The following is a 16,977-nucleotide window of genomic DNA, read 5'->3' on the forward strand; positions in this document are numbered from 1 at the left end:
CCTTGGCACCTGCTGCAGGCCCTGGTCCTGGTAGCCTGTTCAGAGAAAGAAGGGGGTGGGTGGGTGGATGTGTGTGTGTGTGTGCGTGTGTGTGTGTGTTCTTTCATTGCTTTACCCACTAGTGCTCAAGGTTAAGCTGACAGCCCCAGCCTAGTTCCAGTGAACTGAACCAAAATGTATAGAGCCCCTGGGCCACAGTTTCATCTTTGTTTCAAGAAGCTTGGAGCTCAGGCCCCTTTCAAGTGCAGTTGTAGAGTTCTAAGGCTCGCTGAAGGTAGAAAATCCATTGGAAAGTACTTCGTCTAGTGAGCAGTGGAAATGGAGTCAAACATACATTTCTTTCCTTTCCCCTCACATCCAGGAGGCCGGTTCAGAGAGGACATGTGAGGAGTGAGAACAGCTGCCCCTGAGAATTAATCAGACAGCTCTTGCCCGCCCCCACCTTCCCCAGGGAGCTCATGACTCACTGGACTGGAATCTTCTCCCACTCTGGTATTCGCTGGGAGTTGGACACTGGAAGCTATTGGCCCACTGCAGAGCTGTGGTGGGAAAAAGAAAAAGGCAGGGGAGATGAGGAGGGAGGAAGAGTCTGTTAAATGGATAGGACAAATAGGGAGTTGTCTCCTATGGCCCATTTACCAAAAGCTAGTAGACTCATGGTCATAACTGACCGAGCCCCTTCCTTTACTCAGGCTGTCCCTGTCTCTATAACACACACCTCTAAGTTTTCATTCATTCAGTCATCAAACATTTATTGAGACACTGCTGGGGGCCAGGTACTGCCCTCTTTCAGAAAAGATCTCAAATTAAGTACCATCATTCTAACTCACCCATTGGTAATAAGCATGTGTACTTACATGTTTATGTGCATACATGTATACATATATGCCTATATGTACACAGGCATATATAACACATCTGTTTTTAGCAGAGCAGCTCTTTGAAGCTGAAGTCTAACATCAATGCCACAGCTGTGTCATAGAGGAACCAGAGCTGCTCTCACTGAAGCCTGGAAGCTGCAGAAAACACCAACCTCTTTCCGTATTACCCCCAGAGTCCCCAAGCCCTTTCGATTTTAACTGAACCCCTGTACAATCCATGGCCACGGTCCCTCCTCTTGTCCTGGTTCCAATGGAAACACACTTGCAGGATGCCGTGGGCTGGGCCTTGAGAATCAGCTGAGCAAAATGAACATCACAGGCAGAAGAAATGGGTCTCGGCCATTTGGGGCCTGAGAGTGGGTAGCGGGATATAAATGTATCCCATTCCCACACTGGGCCCTCAAATTTGGCCTCTGTGGTGGCCCTCTTTCCTGGAGGCATCTGGGGCACTTATGCAAATGCAGATATTGTGCCCAACTCTAGACCCAAGACATCTGAGTCTCAGAAGGAAGGAACCTAGAAACCTGCCCCTTAAATGGTATTCTTTAGGAACCACTGAACATGGTGTTTTAGGGGAGCATTATGGAGTGTTTTCTCTGACTTCTATTAGACAGGGCTCAAGTTCTATTTTTAACCATCATCATGGGCATGCTCTATGCTAAAAAACTTTGAGAAGGCGATAGGTTCCTTGATGAGCTGAGGCAGTCCCAGAGTCCTTTCAAAGGTGGTAAAACATATATAATATTAAAATCACCATGTTACCATTTTTATGTGTAGAGTTGAGTGGCATTAAGTACATTCGCATCGTTGTGCAAATACCTCCATTCATCTCCAGAACTTGTTCTTCATCTCAAATGAAACCCTGTCTCCATTAAACAATAATCCCTAGCCACCGTCTTCCCCCAGGCCCTAGTAACCACTTTTCCATACTCCCTGCCTCTATGACTTGAACGATGCTGGATGCCTCATAGAAGTGAAATCATACAATACTTGTCTCATGGCTTAGTTTCCTTAGCATAATAACTTAAAGGTCCATTCATGTTATAGCGTGTGTTGCAAATTCATTCCTTTTTAAAGGTGAATAACATTCCATTGTGTGGATATAGCACAATTTATCCATTCACCTGTTGATGGACATTTGGGCCATTAACCTTTCTGCTATTGTAAAAAATGCTGCTTTGAGCATGGTGTACAAATGGTGTACATTTGGTGTACAAATGGAGTCTTTGTAGAGTGATGTTCTGGTATTTTTCAGCATCCCTTCAGCTAAACTCTGAGCCATTTATCTAGGTGAAAAGTGTGATTAATGAAACCCTATAACACCCACAACATGATGTCAACCCTACATTACCTGCTACAGTGACAGACTCACTGTAACCAGCAACACAAAACACAGCACTCAGACTACGTCCGAGATTGTAACCTTACGATGCGGTCTGCTTGGCAGTGATGGAAACCATGATGGATGAAGGCAAAACTGACAGAAGATCGCTGGAAAGTCATGAGGTCTGTCCACTTCTGCCTACTCTGTTTCTTATTCTGGAATTAAACTGGACTGTCAAGCAAAATCCTCTGGTCACACTGCCTTGATCTCTCCACCCAACCCCATCCTGGGAGAAACGCTCTAGCTGTCATGCTTCGCTGTCATGCTCTTACCTGCCAGCAAGGGGCGCTGCATAAAACAGCCTTGGGAACACTGTGGCTGCATTTTCTGCAGAGGCATTGTTCAAGACACACAGTGGAATATCCCTCTCAGGAAATTTCCACAGGGTGAAGCATCAGGAAAAGTGGAACTGAGACCTGCAAACCAGTGTATCTTTTCCTCGTGAATAATGAGAAATGATTGTTTCCGTTTGAACTGTGGCTTCAGGAAAACTAAGTATCAAATGATTCCAGTAGACAACAGTTTAGGGTCATGGTTTGCCTCTCTGAGGTCTAAACCTCCTAAACTGGTTTTCACTTTCATGTATATATAGATATCTTGAGACTTTATCTTGAGGCGCTCTTTCATATACAGAGACAATTTTGTTTTATGCCTCTCTTGTAAGTTGCCTAAAATCCCCTGCAATCGAGGAGAGAGAAGAAATGGAAGGAAGGAATGAAAGGTGGGCAGGCTTCGTATTCGTAACTGAGGAGGCTGGAGCCCAGGGAGAGGGAGAGGCCTGCGGTACCCAAGCCTCTGTCCTCTGCATGTGCTAATCCTCTCTGGATAGCACCACAAATGGTCCTGAGAAAATGTGTTTGGATGACAATCTGTCCTTTTTAAAAACAGCTCACATGGGAGGGTAAACCCAGAATTTCCAGGATTCCAGCCCCAGCTCCCAAGAGCATTTCTAGGTTCACGTGGAAGTTCTGCTCTTGGCCACCAGAGGGAAGCACAGGACAAGTGGCGCTGCGGCTCTTCCCAGGGAAGCTCAGGCCATTGGTTGCTGGCAAGTTGCTGTTAGCCTGTTTCTTCACACCCACGGGTTAGCAGTCGCTCTTGACTAACTCAAAACACTCAATCTGAGGCCACCTTTATTAGAACAAGCTGGAATGCTAAAGACAGCTACTTCTTAGAGTGTGGAGCACCCAGCACTCACTAAGTTGTGAGTCCTTGGGAAAAGAGTCCGTTTGCACACCTGTAAAATGGGCTTCACGCTACTTACCTCACAGGGTCACCCTGAGGAGGAAGTGGCGCCATGTATAGGCAAAGCCTTGACCAATACAGCTCTCAGTGACAGGGCATGTGTTCCCACACGTTCCACAGGGCCCAGGCACTGACAGGGGCCCTGTGCTGCCCCCAGGGAAACTGCTGCCCAGGGCTGCCTGTGGCCCAACAGCAGCTGGACCTTCCCTTGTGGGCCACGGAATGCCAGAGGGCCCATCAGGAGATATTCACAGAGGAGACTGCTCCAGGCGAGAGGGTCCTGGGCCACCCCCACCCCTTATCTCTGCCTGTGACACACGACAGCCAGCCAGGCCCCTCTGCCACCTTCCCACTTGAGATTCCAAAGCTCCCTGTGGAGAGGGAGGCTGGCCCTGCGTCCAGTCCCCTCACCCCCGGCCTCCCAGCTCCACCGCCTCTGAGCCTGGGGGCCAGACGTTCTGTCCCACAGTCCCCCATGAGGAAATGCTGCCCGTGAGAGTCAGTCTCTGCGCCCCTTCCCCACTCCTGCCTCCGTGTCCCAGGGTCAGGCAAGCCTGTCTCTCTCCCAGGCAGGCTCTCTACTCACCAGGCACAGCTTCGGGCTCCCCGAGGTCGTGTGGAGAGACTGCCCTGGTCAGGGCCTCCCTCAGGGAGCTGTGCCGGGTGAGGGGCTTCAGGAGGGGTGGGAGCTGGAGTTCTGGTCGCGGGGGTCTTTCATCAGAGGGCTCCACATGGGAGGCCTCACTGTCAGCGTGGTCCAACTCTGTATCGGAGCTGGAAGGTGGAGGGACAGAACAGGTGAGCTTGGAGGCCTGCAATCCCCCACCCCTACCACGCTGTGCCAGGCCCAGCACTGCCTCCCTCAGACAAACGGCTCCCAGGGAAAGGGCTGTCGTCTCATTACCTCCCTGCCTGGCACCCAGCCTCTGGCTTGGTTCGGGGCTGAACTGTGTCCCCCCAGATTCATAAGAAGTCCTAACTCTAAGTACCTGGGAATGGGACTGCTTCTAGAGACAGAGTCTTTACAGAGGTCATTAACTTAAAATGAGGTCATTAGGGTGGGCCCTAATCTAATCTGGCAAGTGAAAGTGAAAGTCGCTCAGCCATGTCCGACTCTTTGTGACCCCATGGATGGTAGCCCACTAGATTCCCTGGTCCATGGGATTCTCCAGGCAAGAATACTGCAGTGGGTTGCCATTCCTTTCTCCAGGGGATCTCTCCCACTCAGGGATTGAACACGGGTCTCTTGCATTGCAGACAGATTCTTTACCATCTGAGCCACCAGGGAAGCCTAATCTGGCAGGAGTCGCCTTATGATATTCCTTACAAGGAAATTTAGACACAGGTATGCATAGAAGGAAGGGGCTTCCCAGGTGGTAAAGAACCCGCCTGCCAATGCAGGAAATATAAGAGATGCGGGTTTTGATCCTTGGGTCGGGGAGATTCCCTGGAGGAGGGCATGGCAACCTGCTCTAGTATTCTTGCTTGGAGAATCCCCAGCAACAGAGGAGCCTGGCAGGCTACGGTCCACTGGGTCTCAAAGAGTCAGATGCTACTGAAGTGACTCAGCATGCACTCATACATAGAAGGAAAATGCCACATAAGTGAGAAGACCACCCCCTCCAAGCTGAGGACAGGGGCCTGGAATAGTCTCCCCTCATGATCCTCAGAAGGAACCAAGCTGCAAGGGAGTAGGCAGACTAGCGCCCCAGAGCTGTCTGCCCAGCCCATCCTGCCCCCGTCCCACGGCAGTGGGAGCGTACCTGCTGTCATCGCTGGTGACCAGCACACGCACGGCCAGCACGTCCTGTCCAACCACATCCTCCCCGGGGCTGATCCTCACCGAGGTCCACTCACAGGGTGGCGGGGAGGCGGCTCCACCTGCCACATCCCCAGGCTCGGGCTCCGGGATGCTCTTGGGCTTCTTGGGGGAAGTCGGCTCATCTGTTGAGAGGAGAAGAGGGTCTAGAGAGATGGTGGGAATGGACAGCCCTGCAGGGAGCCTGCCCCTCCTCCAGAGGCTTGGGTGGGCTCTCCAAGATAGACCTCCTCCTCCGTGCCGTCACTGGGTCCCCACCACTTAGCCCGCCAGACATCCCAGCATTTAGAGCACACATCTTATGTGCTGGGCATGAACACACACACCATCCCATTTAACCCATAAAGGAAGGTTGAAACGTGCAGGGGCCCACCGCAGGCCCACCAGACTCTGCACTGCTCTTGTCAAAATCACACTGTGCTGCTAAACCCAGCAGTAACTTCTCATTTCTCCTCTTACTTGACACACCAGCAGCCTCTGACCCAGCTGATCGTTTCCTCCTTCTAGAAGCAGTTTTTCTCTCAGGACAGCATAGCTGGCTCCCTCCTCCCCATTGGCTATCCCCTTCTCTGTTTCCTTCCGTGTTCCCCTTTCCCCAGGACCTGACCTGTTAGCACTGGAAGGTCCCAGGACTCAGTCTTTGAACTGCTTCTCTTCTCATCTACACTCATGTCCTTGATGACCTTATTCAGCCTCATGACTTTAAATAACCCCGGACAGCATGGACTCACACATCTCTCTGTCCAACTTGGACATTCCCCTGAATGTAGATGCATGCACACAAAGGCTTTCTTGGCATCTCCAAGGAGATGTCCAATAGATACCTTAACCTCACATGCATGGAAATCGCCATCTCCACCTCTCCCCCAGCCTGCCTCCCCATGGCCCTCCCATCTCCGTAAATGGCAACTGGGGCCTGCTGGTTGCTCCAGTCAACACTTCAGTGGCATTCTTGACTCCTTTCATTCTTCCACTCTTCACTCGAGCTATCAGCAAATCCTGTTGGCTCTACCTTGAAAATACGCCAGGCATCCAGGCACCTGTCACCGCCTCCTCTGCTACCACCCTGACCCCAGTGGCCATCATCTCTTGTCTAGATTATAGATACAGACTCAACTGGTTTCCCTGCTTGCTTTCCCTCTGGCTGTGTCCACCCTTCAGTCTGTTCTCAACAGCTGCCGAGTGACTGTTGAAACTGCTGTATGATGCAAGCAACCCAAAGCTGGTGCTCCGTGACAACCTAGAGGGCTGGGATGGGGAGGTAGGTAGGAGGGGGCTTCAAGAGGGAGGGGACATAGGTATACCTATGGCCAGTTCATGATGATGTATGGCAAAAAACCATCACAACATTGTAAAGCAATGTTCCTCTAATTAAAAAGTTTTTTTTTTTTTTTAAAGGAAGTCAGACAATACCAGCACCTCCTCTTATAATCCTCTAGGGTCCCTGTGACCTCATCTCCCAGTGCTTCCCTCCCGGCTCTCTGCTCCGACCACATGAACACCGTGCTGACTCGCCCACACTCAGCCTGACCACATGAACACCATGCTGACTCGCCCACGCTCAGCCCGCCTTCGTCTCAGCCCCCAGCTCAGAGGTTCTTGCCTCCTCCTCCTCCGAGGAAGGAGGGGTTTAAAGAGCAGGGCTTGCTCACCCACTACCTTCAAGCCTTCAGCCAGCTGTCACCTTCTCAAGCAGGTGACCCCAATCATCCTCCTCAAACGGGAACCCACACCCTCAGCACTCTCCTTTCCTCTTTACTTTTATCCATAGCATATCACACCTTCTAATGAACTACACACATTCCCCACTTATTCTGTTGTTCTCTCTCTTCCATGCCGAGAATAAAGGCAGTGATTTTTGCCTATTTCTTACTTGCTAGTATTGTGCCTGGTGAAGAGTAGATGCTCAATAAATACCTATTAAGTGAATCAATGAATCAGTTGGTGAATAAATGAGCAAGACAGGCAGCCCGGGCCCCAGTTCCCTCTTGGCCACTATCAGTGACCTCCTCTCTGGTCACAGTGGCAAAGGAGTCCTTCCTCCTCTCTAAGGATGACACTGCACTTGATCTTGGTTCCCCCTACACATCCCCCAAGGTCATGATCTTCCCTGTGTCATTAATTCTTTGTCTCCTGCATCTTTTCCATAAGCGTTTACATACCCTACCATTTTAAGAAAACTGTTTTTATTCCCAGTCTATCCCCACTCCCAGCCGACTCTTCTTCCTTCCTAGTCTTCTTGGAAGAGTTTGTTGCACTCCCTTTCTCCATTTCTTCACCTCGCATCATTCACTCCTCAATCCCCTATAATCCTGCCTATACCTCCACTATCCAAATGACTCCCAACAAAGCCCCCAGTGCCCTCCATGTTTCTAAATCCAATTCACTAGGCTTTGGGGCCCTCCTGCAGCTCTTGCACTGTGCTCCTCGCTGCTTCCAGGCTCACTTTCTCTCCCTTTCTAGCAGACCGTTCCATCTCAACCATTCTGGCTTCTAGCCAACCCTTAAATGACAGGTTCTTCATGCTTCCACCTAGGCCCTCCCATTTTTTCACCCACACACTCTTTCTGGGAAATGTTATCTACTCCCTAATTCTATTTACCATCTGTGAAGATAATTCATTTTTGTTTTTATGTGCAAAGCCACACATTTTACAATATTATACAGGTCCAATAAAACATGTTTACAAGCAGGTGCAGCCAGGTGGTCCCTGGTCTGTAAGTCCTGGTACAGTGCATGCTTGCTTGTGAGGACATGTATGCACCCTTCTGCATTGGTGAGGCTGTAGATGGAGGGGATGCATTTGGGGAGTAAGTGTTATAATTGAATACTTGACTATGTAGTAATAATAATAGCAGCAGCTTTTGCTGAGTACTTTTATGAGAATTTTAGCATGTAATAAGTCTATTAAGTGTCACACAAGATTCTAAGAAAAGAAGTATTATCCCCATTTTGCTGCTGAGAAAACAGGTGTACAGAGAGTTTAAGACACCAGCACGCAGTAGTATATTTCCTCAGAGGATGAGGCCTAGTCTGTATGTCTGTGAGCAGAACAGTACTACAAATGGGTCCCAATATGCATGGGGGTTATTCTATGAGTTTGGACTGGGATGCGTCCCCAGTTCTTCAGTCCCTCCCCGTAACAGAGTTGTAGTTTGTCCTATGGCCTTGCAGTCCTTCCCACTGAAGAGGAGGGGTGAACGTCTCTGTCCAGTTGCCCTGAGGCTTGGCCTGCGGCTTGCTTTGACCAGCGGAAATCAGTGGGCATGATGTGAGCTGCAGCTTTCAATGTCCTTGCTGTCTGGCTTGTCCACTTGTGCTCCTGTTTGTTGGCCATGCGAAGAGCTTGTCCCTGGTGACTACTGCCCCTTCAGCCTAGGGTCCCTGACTGTGGCACACGGGACAGATCTGGAGCCAGCCTACAGCCTGGCTGATCCCATGGAATCCCAGGCTACCTTTACACCTGCAGCCTGAAGCAGAGCCACTCAGGCAAGCCAGAGACCCACAAGCAAGAAAAATGACGTTACACGATACTAAGGTTTGGGAGGCTTGTTACAGTTACTGCAGCAGAGACCTGGCTCTATACATGGTTCATTGTGAGTATAGATGTGTGTGCCTGTGAGCTGTGTGTGCAGCTACTTGCATAGCCAACGGATGCTATTGTGCTCTCCTCTGATCCAGGCTGTACTGGGGATTTGAAGATGAGTCAGCCATGGTCTGCCTCAAAGCACCTCTTTCTGCCCCACAGGAAAAAGAAGGTCTGTTCACAAATACCTGTGTTATAAGGTAGACCCAAAAGAGTGAGGCCAAGATGAGCTGTGAGTGGAGGGAGGTCAAACTTCCATGCAATAAAGACTTTGGTTACAAGGCACCATTTCAATGGGGCTTGAGGATGAGTAGGATTTGAACAGGGAGAGGAGAGGTGGTGCTCCAGGGGGCAGACCCCTGGGAGCAAAACCAAAGTGAGAAAGCACTGCCACCTGCATGGGAATGGAAACTAAGTCCATGCGCCTGGAGGGCAAGAGGGTAAAGAAAAGAAGCCAGAGGGAAATGATTGCATTGACACCAGACCAGGAACAGTGAGGTGAAGGGTGGGTTTTGCTCTGGGAGCAACCACTGAAGGGCTGGAAGCTGGCAGTTGGCACCATCAGATTTGCCTGCGAGAAAGACAGCTCTGGTCACAGAGTGGAAGGTGGATGGAAGGACCCACAAGGAGGAGAGAGGGCTACCAGGGAGCAGGCAGCTGTGATGACTGGAGGCCTATCAGCTGAGCACACAGGGCGGAGAAGAGGGGAGAGGGAGTGGAGAGCAGTTTGGCCAGATGGGCGGCTGCAGGCAGTGGAGGCGAGCTGTGCCAGGCGGCAGACACACACCCACTATATCTCAGAGGCCAGCCCAAACCTGCAAGAACACCCGGGGTCTGCTTTCCTCCTCCTCCTCTCTCCTGGAGAGTTTTGTTATTGCCAGCAGGGCTGAGGGATAGATCAGAGTAAGGCTGGCTCCCTGGCTTCTGGAGGGGTGGGGAGGTGGCTGAATGAGATCCCCCAGTGCAGCAGGGGCAGGGCCAGTGTTCCTCACAGGGGAGCCTGGGTATCAGGGGAGGGGCAGGGGCCGGGGGGCACCTGGTCATGGAGACTTGTGGACAAGAAGCTGGTGCTTCCTCTGTCACCACCTCACGCAGGCAGAAGACCCCCAAGGAGGACATGCTCCTCCCTTCCTTCCGCTCCACAAGGCCCAGGCAACCGCTGGGTCTCAGGTCAGCGCTGCCCCAAGAGGAAATCTCCACTCAAGCTTCTATTCCAGATACTTCCTCGCATTCCCCTGAGGATCCCTAGCCACATCCACAGACCAGTAGCGGTAGTTCTGGTGGTGCCAGTACTTGTAAGGGAAGTAATCCAAAAGCAATAACAAAAGCAGCCCCAACTCATCACCCGGGGCCACATGCCTGTTTAGCAGTTTACATTCATCTTCTTGGATATCCCCTCATCCTGAAAAGATGCTATGATCATCTTCATTGCGTGAGTGGCAGAATGCAGAGACCAGAGGAACTCAACCAGGGCCACCCCAAGGGTGAATGGGATTAGCCAGCCCTGGACACAGAGCAGCATGTCTGTGACCAGCCCCAGGTGAAGGGCTCGGGTGTGCTCACTGGTGCTGCCTCTCCCAGGCCCAGCTGCTCTTTGTCCTAGGCTTTGCCTGAAGTCATCAGTGCTCATAGGGAGAATTCAGTGGGGCTGGGAGCTGCCAGGGGAGGAAGTATCTGGTTGTGGAGGGTGAGGATGATCCAGCCCTTCCCAGGGCAGCTGCACCAGCCTCCTGGAGGGAAGGAGATCTGCTCAGAGCTGAGCATCTCAGTCTCCTCTCATTGCTCAGGCCAGACACCTGCTCCCTGGAGAAAGAGGAGACTCCAGAGGCAGAGGCAGGCAGTGTCCAGGGAAATGTCTGTCCTCACTTGGCCCCAAGCAGCCAAGTCCTGAGCCTCTTTTGTGGCCAGGCCCCTCCTACAGGGAGCACCCTTGCCCCTCTCTCTGCTGGCAAACTTGTTCCCATTTTCTCCCCAACTCTGGAGACCCTCCACTCTCCTCCAGAACCCAGGAAGACAACGAAGCAACAGGTTCTCCTGGGTACTGTCATTAAGCCTGTTTTACAGATTAGGAAACTGAAACTCAGAGGTGTTATCTCACTGGTCCAAGGTCACACAGCTCCTAACTGCCAGAGCCACTTTTGGCTCTGGGCTTGTAAAAGCTCCCTCTTCTCTCTTGCCCATTGTTCTCTTGGAAGAGAGAAGTTTAACAAGAGCAATGGAATTAAGTTTATCAGTCAAGAAAATAGAACCCAAGTCAGGTATTCAACAGAGTAAAGTTAATAAAGGAAACCAATAACGATTGGTCAAAGTTTTTTGAGTTATTTGACTGAAAAGTCAAATAGGGATGACAAGGCAATGCACAGACGAATAACAATAGGAAGCTACTGGCTAGGGGGACTCTGGGAGGAGCTGGTGCTATGAGCCCAGAGGCCAGGGCCACACAGTAGGTGGTGGGTACCATGGGAAGTACACAGCACTGCCTGGGATACAGAGTGATGGAGGAATACCCTGGCTTCTCCCTTGACCCCACCCTCCAGTCCCTCACTAGTAATGTCTCAACAGTCAAACTTAATAAGAAACCAGTTGCAAAGGAGCTTGGGAGATGTAGTTTGCAGGGGTTACACCTCTTACAGAGCAGAGCAGGGGAAAGGCAGGGAGTGCACCTGAGAGCAAGCAGGCAGCTGTCCAGGGTACTAAGCATAGTGCAGTCTCCTCCTGGACTGCGCTGAGTGAGGGGACACCGACAAGCCCCCAGCAGGATGGGCGAGGGCCCTGGCAAGGAGCCTGTGTCAAGCATTCCCTCCACCCAACTGCCCTAGGAGGGATCTGTTGGTCTAGTACCAAGGGCCTTTGCAGTGCATGTCCCTTCCAAAGATAAGGCACAGGTGTCTAAAGAGAGCACAGTTGTCATTCTGGAGGAGAGTATACGGCTAGGAATCCCAGTTTCCAGGGGCTTTCAGGGTATGAGCACACCAATGGGCGGCCCTGGGCCTTGGGTCCACCTGCCATGCTGGGGCATGGCTCTCCTGCCCAGTGGCGTGCTCATCAGGTGTCCCCAGGCTGACCGTGGGGCATGTTTGTGTGCAGACATGCGTACTCGGGCTCACCCTCTACTGCTTTGAATCAGCGTGAGCAGTGTTCCTCCAAGGACCCTGCCTGGCTTTAGCAGCAACTTCTGTGCAGAAACCAACTCAAGTAAGCTAAAAGCCAACCAGAAGGAGGACCCAACCCTTCCTTTGTTCACAGCCCTCAGCAGAGCTGATCTGCTCAACTCACAGAGCCCTCTGCCCAGACATATCATGGAAACACCAGCTACAGATGGGCCCCCAAATTGTCCTGAGCCCTCCGAGCAGCAAGGCCTCCTCCATCAGGGCTGGGAGGAAGGGATGGGTCATGCAGTGTCTTTCCGACAGTGTGGTGGCCCGAAGTCAGAGAGGAAGCTGACTTTCCTACTTGTGTTTGGCTCACAGTGCCAGCTTTGGAGGCTTAGTCCCCAGATCTTGACTCTTCTTCCTTCTCCTGCCACAAATAGGTACCCGGGCCAACCCAGGCCTCCAGCTTCCGACATACTTGCTCCGACTCGCAGCCAAGAGAGGCTGTGTGCAGATTATACCCCTTGGAGGCAAAATGGAAACTAAACCAAAACTCCCTTCTCCCAATCAATCCAAAGGCTCTGCAGAGGTAGCAAGACACAGTGCCTACTGCTCTTACGGGTTCTCTCTGCTCCTGTGACCTGACACCAGCAAGATCATCTCAGGCCCCAGATGGCCACAGGCTCCCTAGTCAGAGGAGTCAGAGGTCCAGGCTGGAAGGCAGAACCTTTATTTATTCTACAAATATTTATCGAGGGTCCGCTATGTGCCAAGCACTGTTCTACCTGATGGGTGTATACGAGTGTTCCAAAGAAACAAAGACTCCCACCCTTGAGGAGCTTACGTTCAACAGAAGGAAAACATAAACAATACATATAGGTAGTAAGTGACTTATATAATACAGTTGGAGGCAGCAAGTACTATGGAAAAAGTAAATGGTAGGGGGATCAGGAGAGCTGGGGGTACAGGTTGTGGTATGAAAGGTGGACCTCGCAGGGAGGGAGACATGGAAACAAAGAGATCAGTCATATGGATACCAGGAAACGGTGTTCCTGGCAGAGAGAACAGCCAGTGCAAATGCCACATGGCAGCAGGCAGTGTGGCTGGGACACGGCATGGGAGGGGGAGCAGGTCAGAGTAACAGGGGCCAGACTCTACAGAACCATCTGACTCCACCATACGCCTCTGGCTCTTCCTCTGAGGGAGCTGGGCAGCCACTGGAGTTTTGAGCAGAGGAGAGATCAGATTTATGTTCTAACAGAATTACTCCAGCTGTTGGGTTGAAAATAGGTTGGCTGGCACAGGGAGAACTCTGTCTAAGAAAGGCTTGCAGGAGGTCGCCGGAAAAACGTGGGAAGAAATAATAGTGGTTGGGACCAGGCGGCAGCGTGGAGGTGGTGAGACACAGAGTCTGGTCGTACTTAGAATTCACTAATGGACTGGATGTGGGACCAAGAAAAGAAGAGCCAAGAATGACTCCAACCAAGGCTCTGAGCTGAGCAACAAGAAGAACGGAACTGCCATTTCCGGAGACTGTGAAGGCCAAGGGTGGAGTCTGGCTCAGGGGAAGATCAGAAGTCTGAGGTGGACATCTAAGCTGGAGACTGTGCAGAGAGTGAAGTGGAGATGGTGCGCAGGCAGCCCATGACAGAGCTGGAGACGGCTCCTCTGCTGAGACTCAAGACACTCACTACAGCAAAACTAAAGTGCAGGTAGTGGGAGAGAAGGGGCTCAAACTGAGGCCAGAACGTCCAAAGGGAAGTAACCAGTTACCTTCAAGAGAGCTGGGGGACTGGAAGGCCAGAGAGCAATAGGTGTTGCCACCCCATGTGAACTGAGACCCTTTTGGTTCTCAGAAGTCCTGTCAGACTCTGAGTCTCTCTGACCCCGAACGCCTCCCTCAGGACACTCTCTGCTGCATGAAGCCAGGAAAGTTCACCCTATAACTCAGCAAGAGCCCTTGCTGGGCATGCTCACTGACTCCGCCTTCACAAAACCCTCCGCCAGAGGCATCGCTAGCCCCATTCACAGAAGGGACTTGCTCTTCTGTGAAGGGACTGCCTCTGAGTCAGTACTAAGTGTTGGGGTCAGAGCTGGGCCTTCAGCCAAGTCCAAGGCCCTCCCCTATGCCAAGGCCTCTCCTGTGAGCAGCACCAGATTCCTGGCCTGAGCCTTGGACAGGTGAAAATGCTTAATAGTTGAAGATCCTGCTCTAGGTCGCCTGTCGCTTCAGTGAACTTTACAGTCAGTATCAACCCAAGGAGGTAAAGAGCTGATGAGGTACCACACAGGAACTCTTTGACTCCTTGGAAACACTGGCCTTGGGGCAGTTACCAGTTGCTTCTTTTACTTATTTAAGGGATTAAAGGAAAAGCCCTGAAAGTGAATGCGTTCACAGAAATAGAGGAGAGCAGCTGTCTATAGAGGGGTCGCACAGAGTTGGACATGACTGAAGTGACTTAGCAGTAGCAGCAGCAGCCCACGCTCACCCACTTCACTTGACCCACTTACCCTACTCCATATTCAGGTTGCAGGAACTTTCTCTCTCTGGCTGGATTATTTCTTTAGGATCAGTTCCTGGAGTGGGATTACTGGGCCCAGAGGTCAGAATCCCTTTATTTGGGTCTTAATAATCGTTAGCATATTGCTTTCCAGAAAAGATTGTCCCCATTTAACTTTTCACTTAATACTAGTGATTAAGTCTGCATTTTTTTTTTCTTACAATCTATTCACTATTCCTTTACTTATTTAGTGGGTACAGCATAATTAATTTACATTCCTTTGAAAGCCAAGTTAGAACATTTTTGGAAATGCTTGCTGTTTCAGGGTTTTAAAATTTGCTTGACTGTGAACTATTCATGCATAGCCTTTGCCCGTTTATCACTGGGTCTTTAATCAACAAATACTACCTACATGAGCAAGGTGCCTGAGACCATTGCTTTGCAGGAACTTTCTAAATGCCACAGCAACGAACATCTTTGTTATCATATCAAATGCAGATTTTCTCCTGGTCTGCCTGCCTACTGACTATTTTTTTACTTTTTATACATTAAGTTTTAAAAACTGTTTATAAGTCAGATCTGTGCCATATTTTCCCTCTGAGATTTTTTTCCATCAGAGATTTTAAAGTTTAGAAAGTCACCACTCCATTACCTGACCAATACTTAATTCTATTATTTACATTTTTATTTTAATTTCTTTCATCCAGTGTTTCTTTCTTTCCAGTGTTTCTTTAATTTCTTTCTTTCAGTGTTTCGGAGTAAAGAATATTTTATAAACACTTACATAGAATGTAATATGCAAAACAAAAAAACTCACTTCAAAGAGGTACAGGAAAACCCAGTAGAAAAAAGTTAATTAGGCTTCCTTACGGAAGGACTCCTCAGACTTGAATGTACTAACGCGTCTCGTGGATCACCAAGATTTGGGAGGATCAGCATGGTAAGTATAAAACACTTCCCAAACTCCGGGTCTATGGAGCCCTTTCTTCACAAAGCACCTCTCAAAGCTAGTGTTCTATTGTCATGCTTCGGAAAATGTTGCTTTAACCCAACTTCAAATCAAAACCACACTGTAAGCTCCATGAGAATGAGGACTTTTGTCTGTCTCATTCTCTGCTATATTCTCAACATACAGTAGATGCTCACTAAATATTAGTTGAGTAAACAAATGTGTACATGTACAAATAAATAGGTGCATGCAGAATTAAACAAAACGAATCAAGCCTAGTACGACGACACTGAGATATACACAATCCAAGATGCAGGGAGGCGCGGTGCTCTGTGCAGCTCCCTGCTGGATCTCTAGGTCCTAGAATATGCTGAGGGCATGGTAGGCATTCAGTGAACACGAGAATAGATGAATGAATAAAAGAATAAGTCACTTGTCCAACCCGGCTCCTGACTTTAGTCCCTAACACCCTTCCTTTCAGGGAACAGAAAGAGTATCTCACCTGGGTAAGAGGAACAACACCTGGTCATGATGCCAGGCAGCTCCAGGCACCAGCAACTGGGCTCAGAGGCCCAGGGCCTCGGAAGTGCCCCTTTAGAGATACAAGGGCCCTCACGAAGTTCACAGATGAATTTACATGCCAGTGTCAGAAGCCCAGCACATCCAGCCTGGCCAAGAAAGGCATCCACCCTAGGGAGGTGAGGGACCAGATTTCTTTGACACCATCCAGACAAGTTGAGTGAAACTTCAAATCCTTCCCTTAAAGACAAGTGGAACTGAGCCAGAGCCTGCCATGGAAATACCCTCAGAGTGGCCCTGTGGGCAGAGCCTTGCAGCCTAAGAAACTGAGCGACCTGAGCCTTTGAGGGCAAAGTGGGGCTCTTAGCAGCCCAAATGACTCTCCTCCTTGGATAAATACACCTGCCATGTGCACTGCCATCCTGAAACCAACATCCAGTCCTTCCTCTTACCTTATACCCATCACTCAGCCGGGCCAGCACAAAACTGTCAAGAGCAACCTCTGTCGCAAGGGAACCTAAGTTAGAGTAAGGTTCCTAAGTAAAGTTCTCTGACAGGTCCGTGGCTTGGATGTGTGCAGGAAATGGCTGCAAGCAGTTGTCAATACAGTCTGTTCCTTGTAGCTGAGGGCACCCTGACCCTCAGCCAGCAATGCCCAGCACCTAGAGCAGAAAAGTACCATGAGTTTTCAAGGAAGAGCCCCCCAAAGCCTGGCTGCAGAGCATGGGTGATATTTTCCAAATATTACCCCCAGGTAATATTTCCTCTGAGAGTACCCAGCACAGCCCCAGAGAGCTCCATGTCACCACAAGTGCAAGGCCCGCCAGTTCAGGAAAGGCCAACCCCTTCAACCAACCCCTGTGTTTCAGGTTTGAGCAGCTTCCACGGCAAAGAAGAGAGGAAACAATGAGCTTTATAAAGAACCATATTTATTTCCATGTACAGCATCAAATACCATAAATAAAGCTAAACATTGTTTGCTGTGTGCAAAATACAGGGTT

The 16,977-nt window shown here is 50.2% G+C and overlaps 1 protein-coding gene across 1 annotated transcript in view; it reads right to left on the minus strand.

Moving 5' to 3' along the window:
- Positions 1 to 6,027, minus strand: part of LOC138092102 (F-actin-monooxygenase MICAL2-like) — a 69,151-nt gene extending 63,124 nt beyond the window's left edge. The window contains exons 1-3 of the mRNA XM_068987974.1: positions 5,937 to 6,027; positions 5,274 to 5,454; positions 4,097 to 4,284 (exon numbers count right to left, since the gene is read on the minus strand). Of these exons, the coding sequence (XP_068844075.1) occupies positions 4,097 to 4,284; positions 5,274 to 5,454; positions 5,937 to 6,027 (460 nt within the window). The remainder of the gene's footprint in view (positions 1 to 4,096; positions 4,285 to 5,273; positions 5,455 to 5,936) is intronic.
- Between the last annotated feature and the right edge of the window lie 10,950 nt (positions 6,028 to 16,977).

This window comes from Capricornis sumatraensis, chromosome 16 (genome assembly GCF_032405125.1).
Source record: "Capricornis sumatraensis isolate serow.1 chromosome 16, serow.2, whole genome shotgun sequence".
Classification (NCBI taxonomy): Eukaryota; Metazoa; Chordata; class Mammalia; order Artiodactyla; family Bovidae; genus Capricornis; species Capricornis sumatraensis.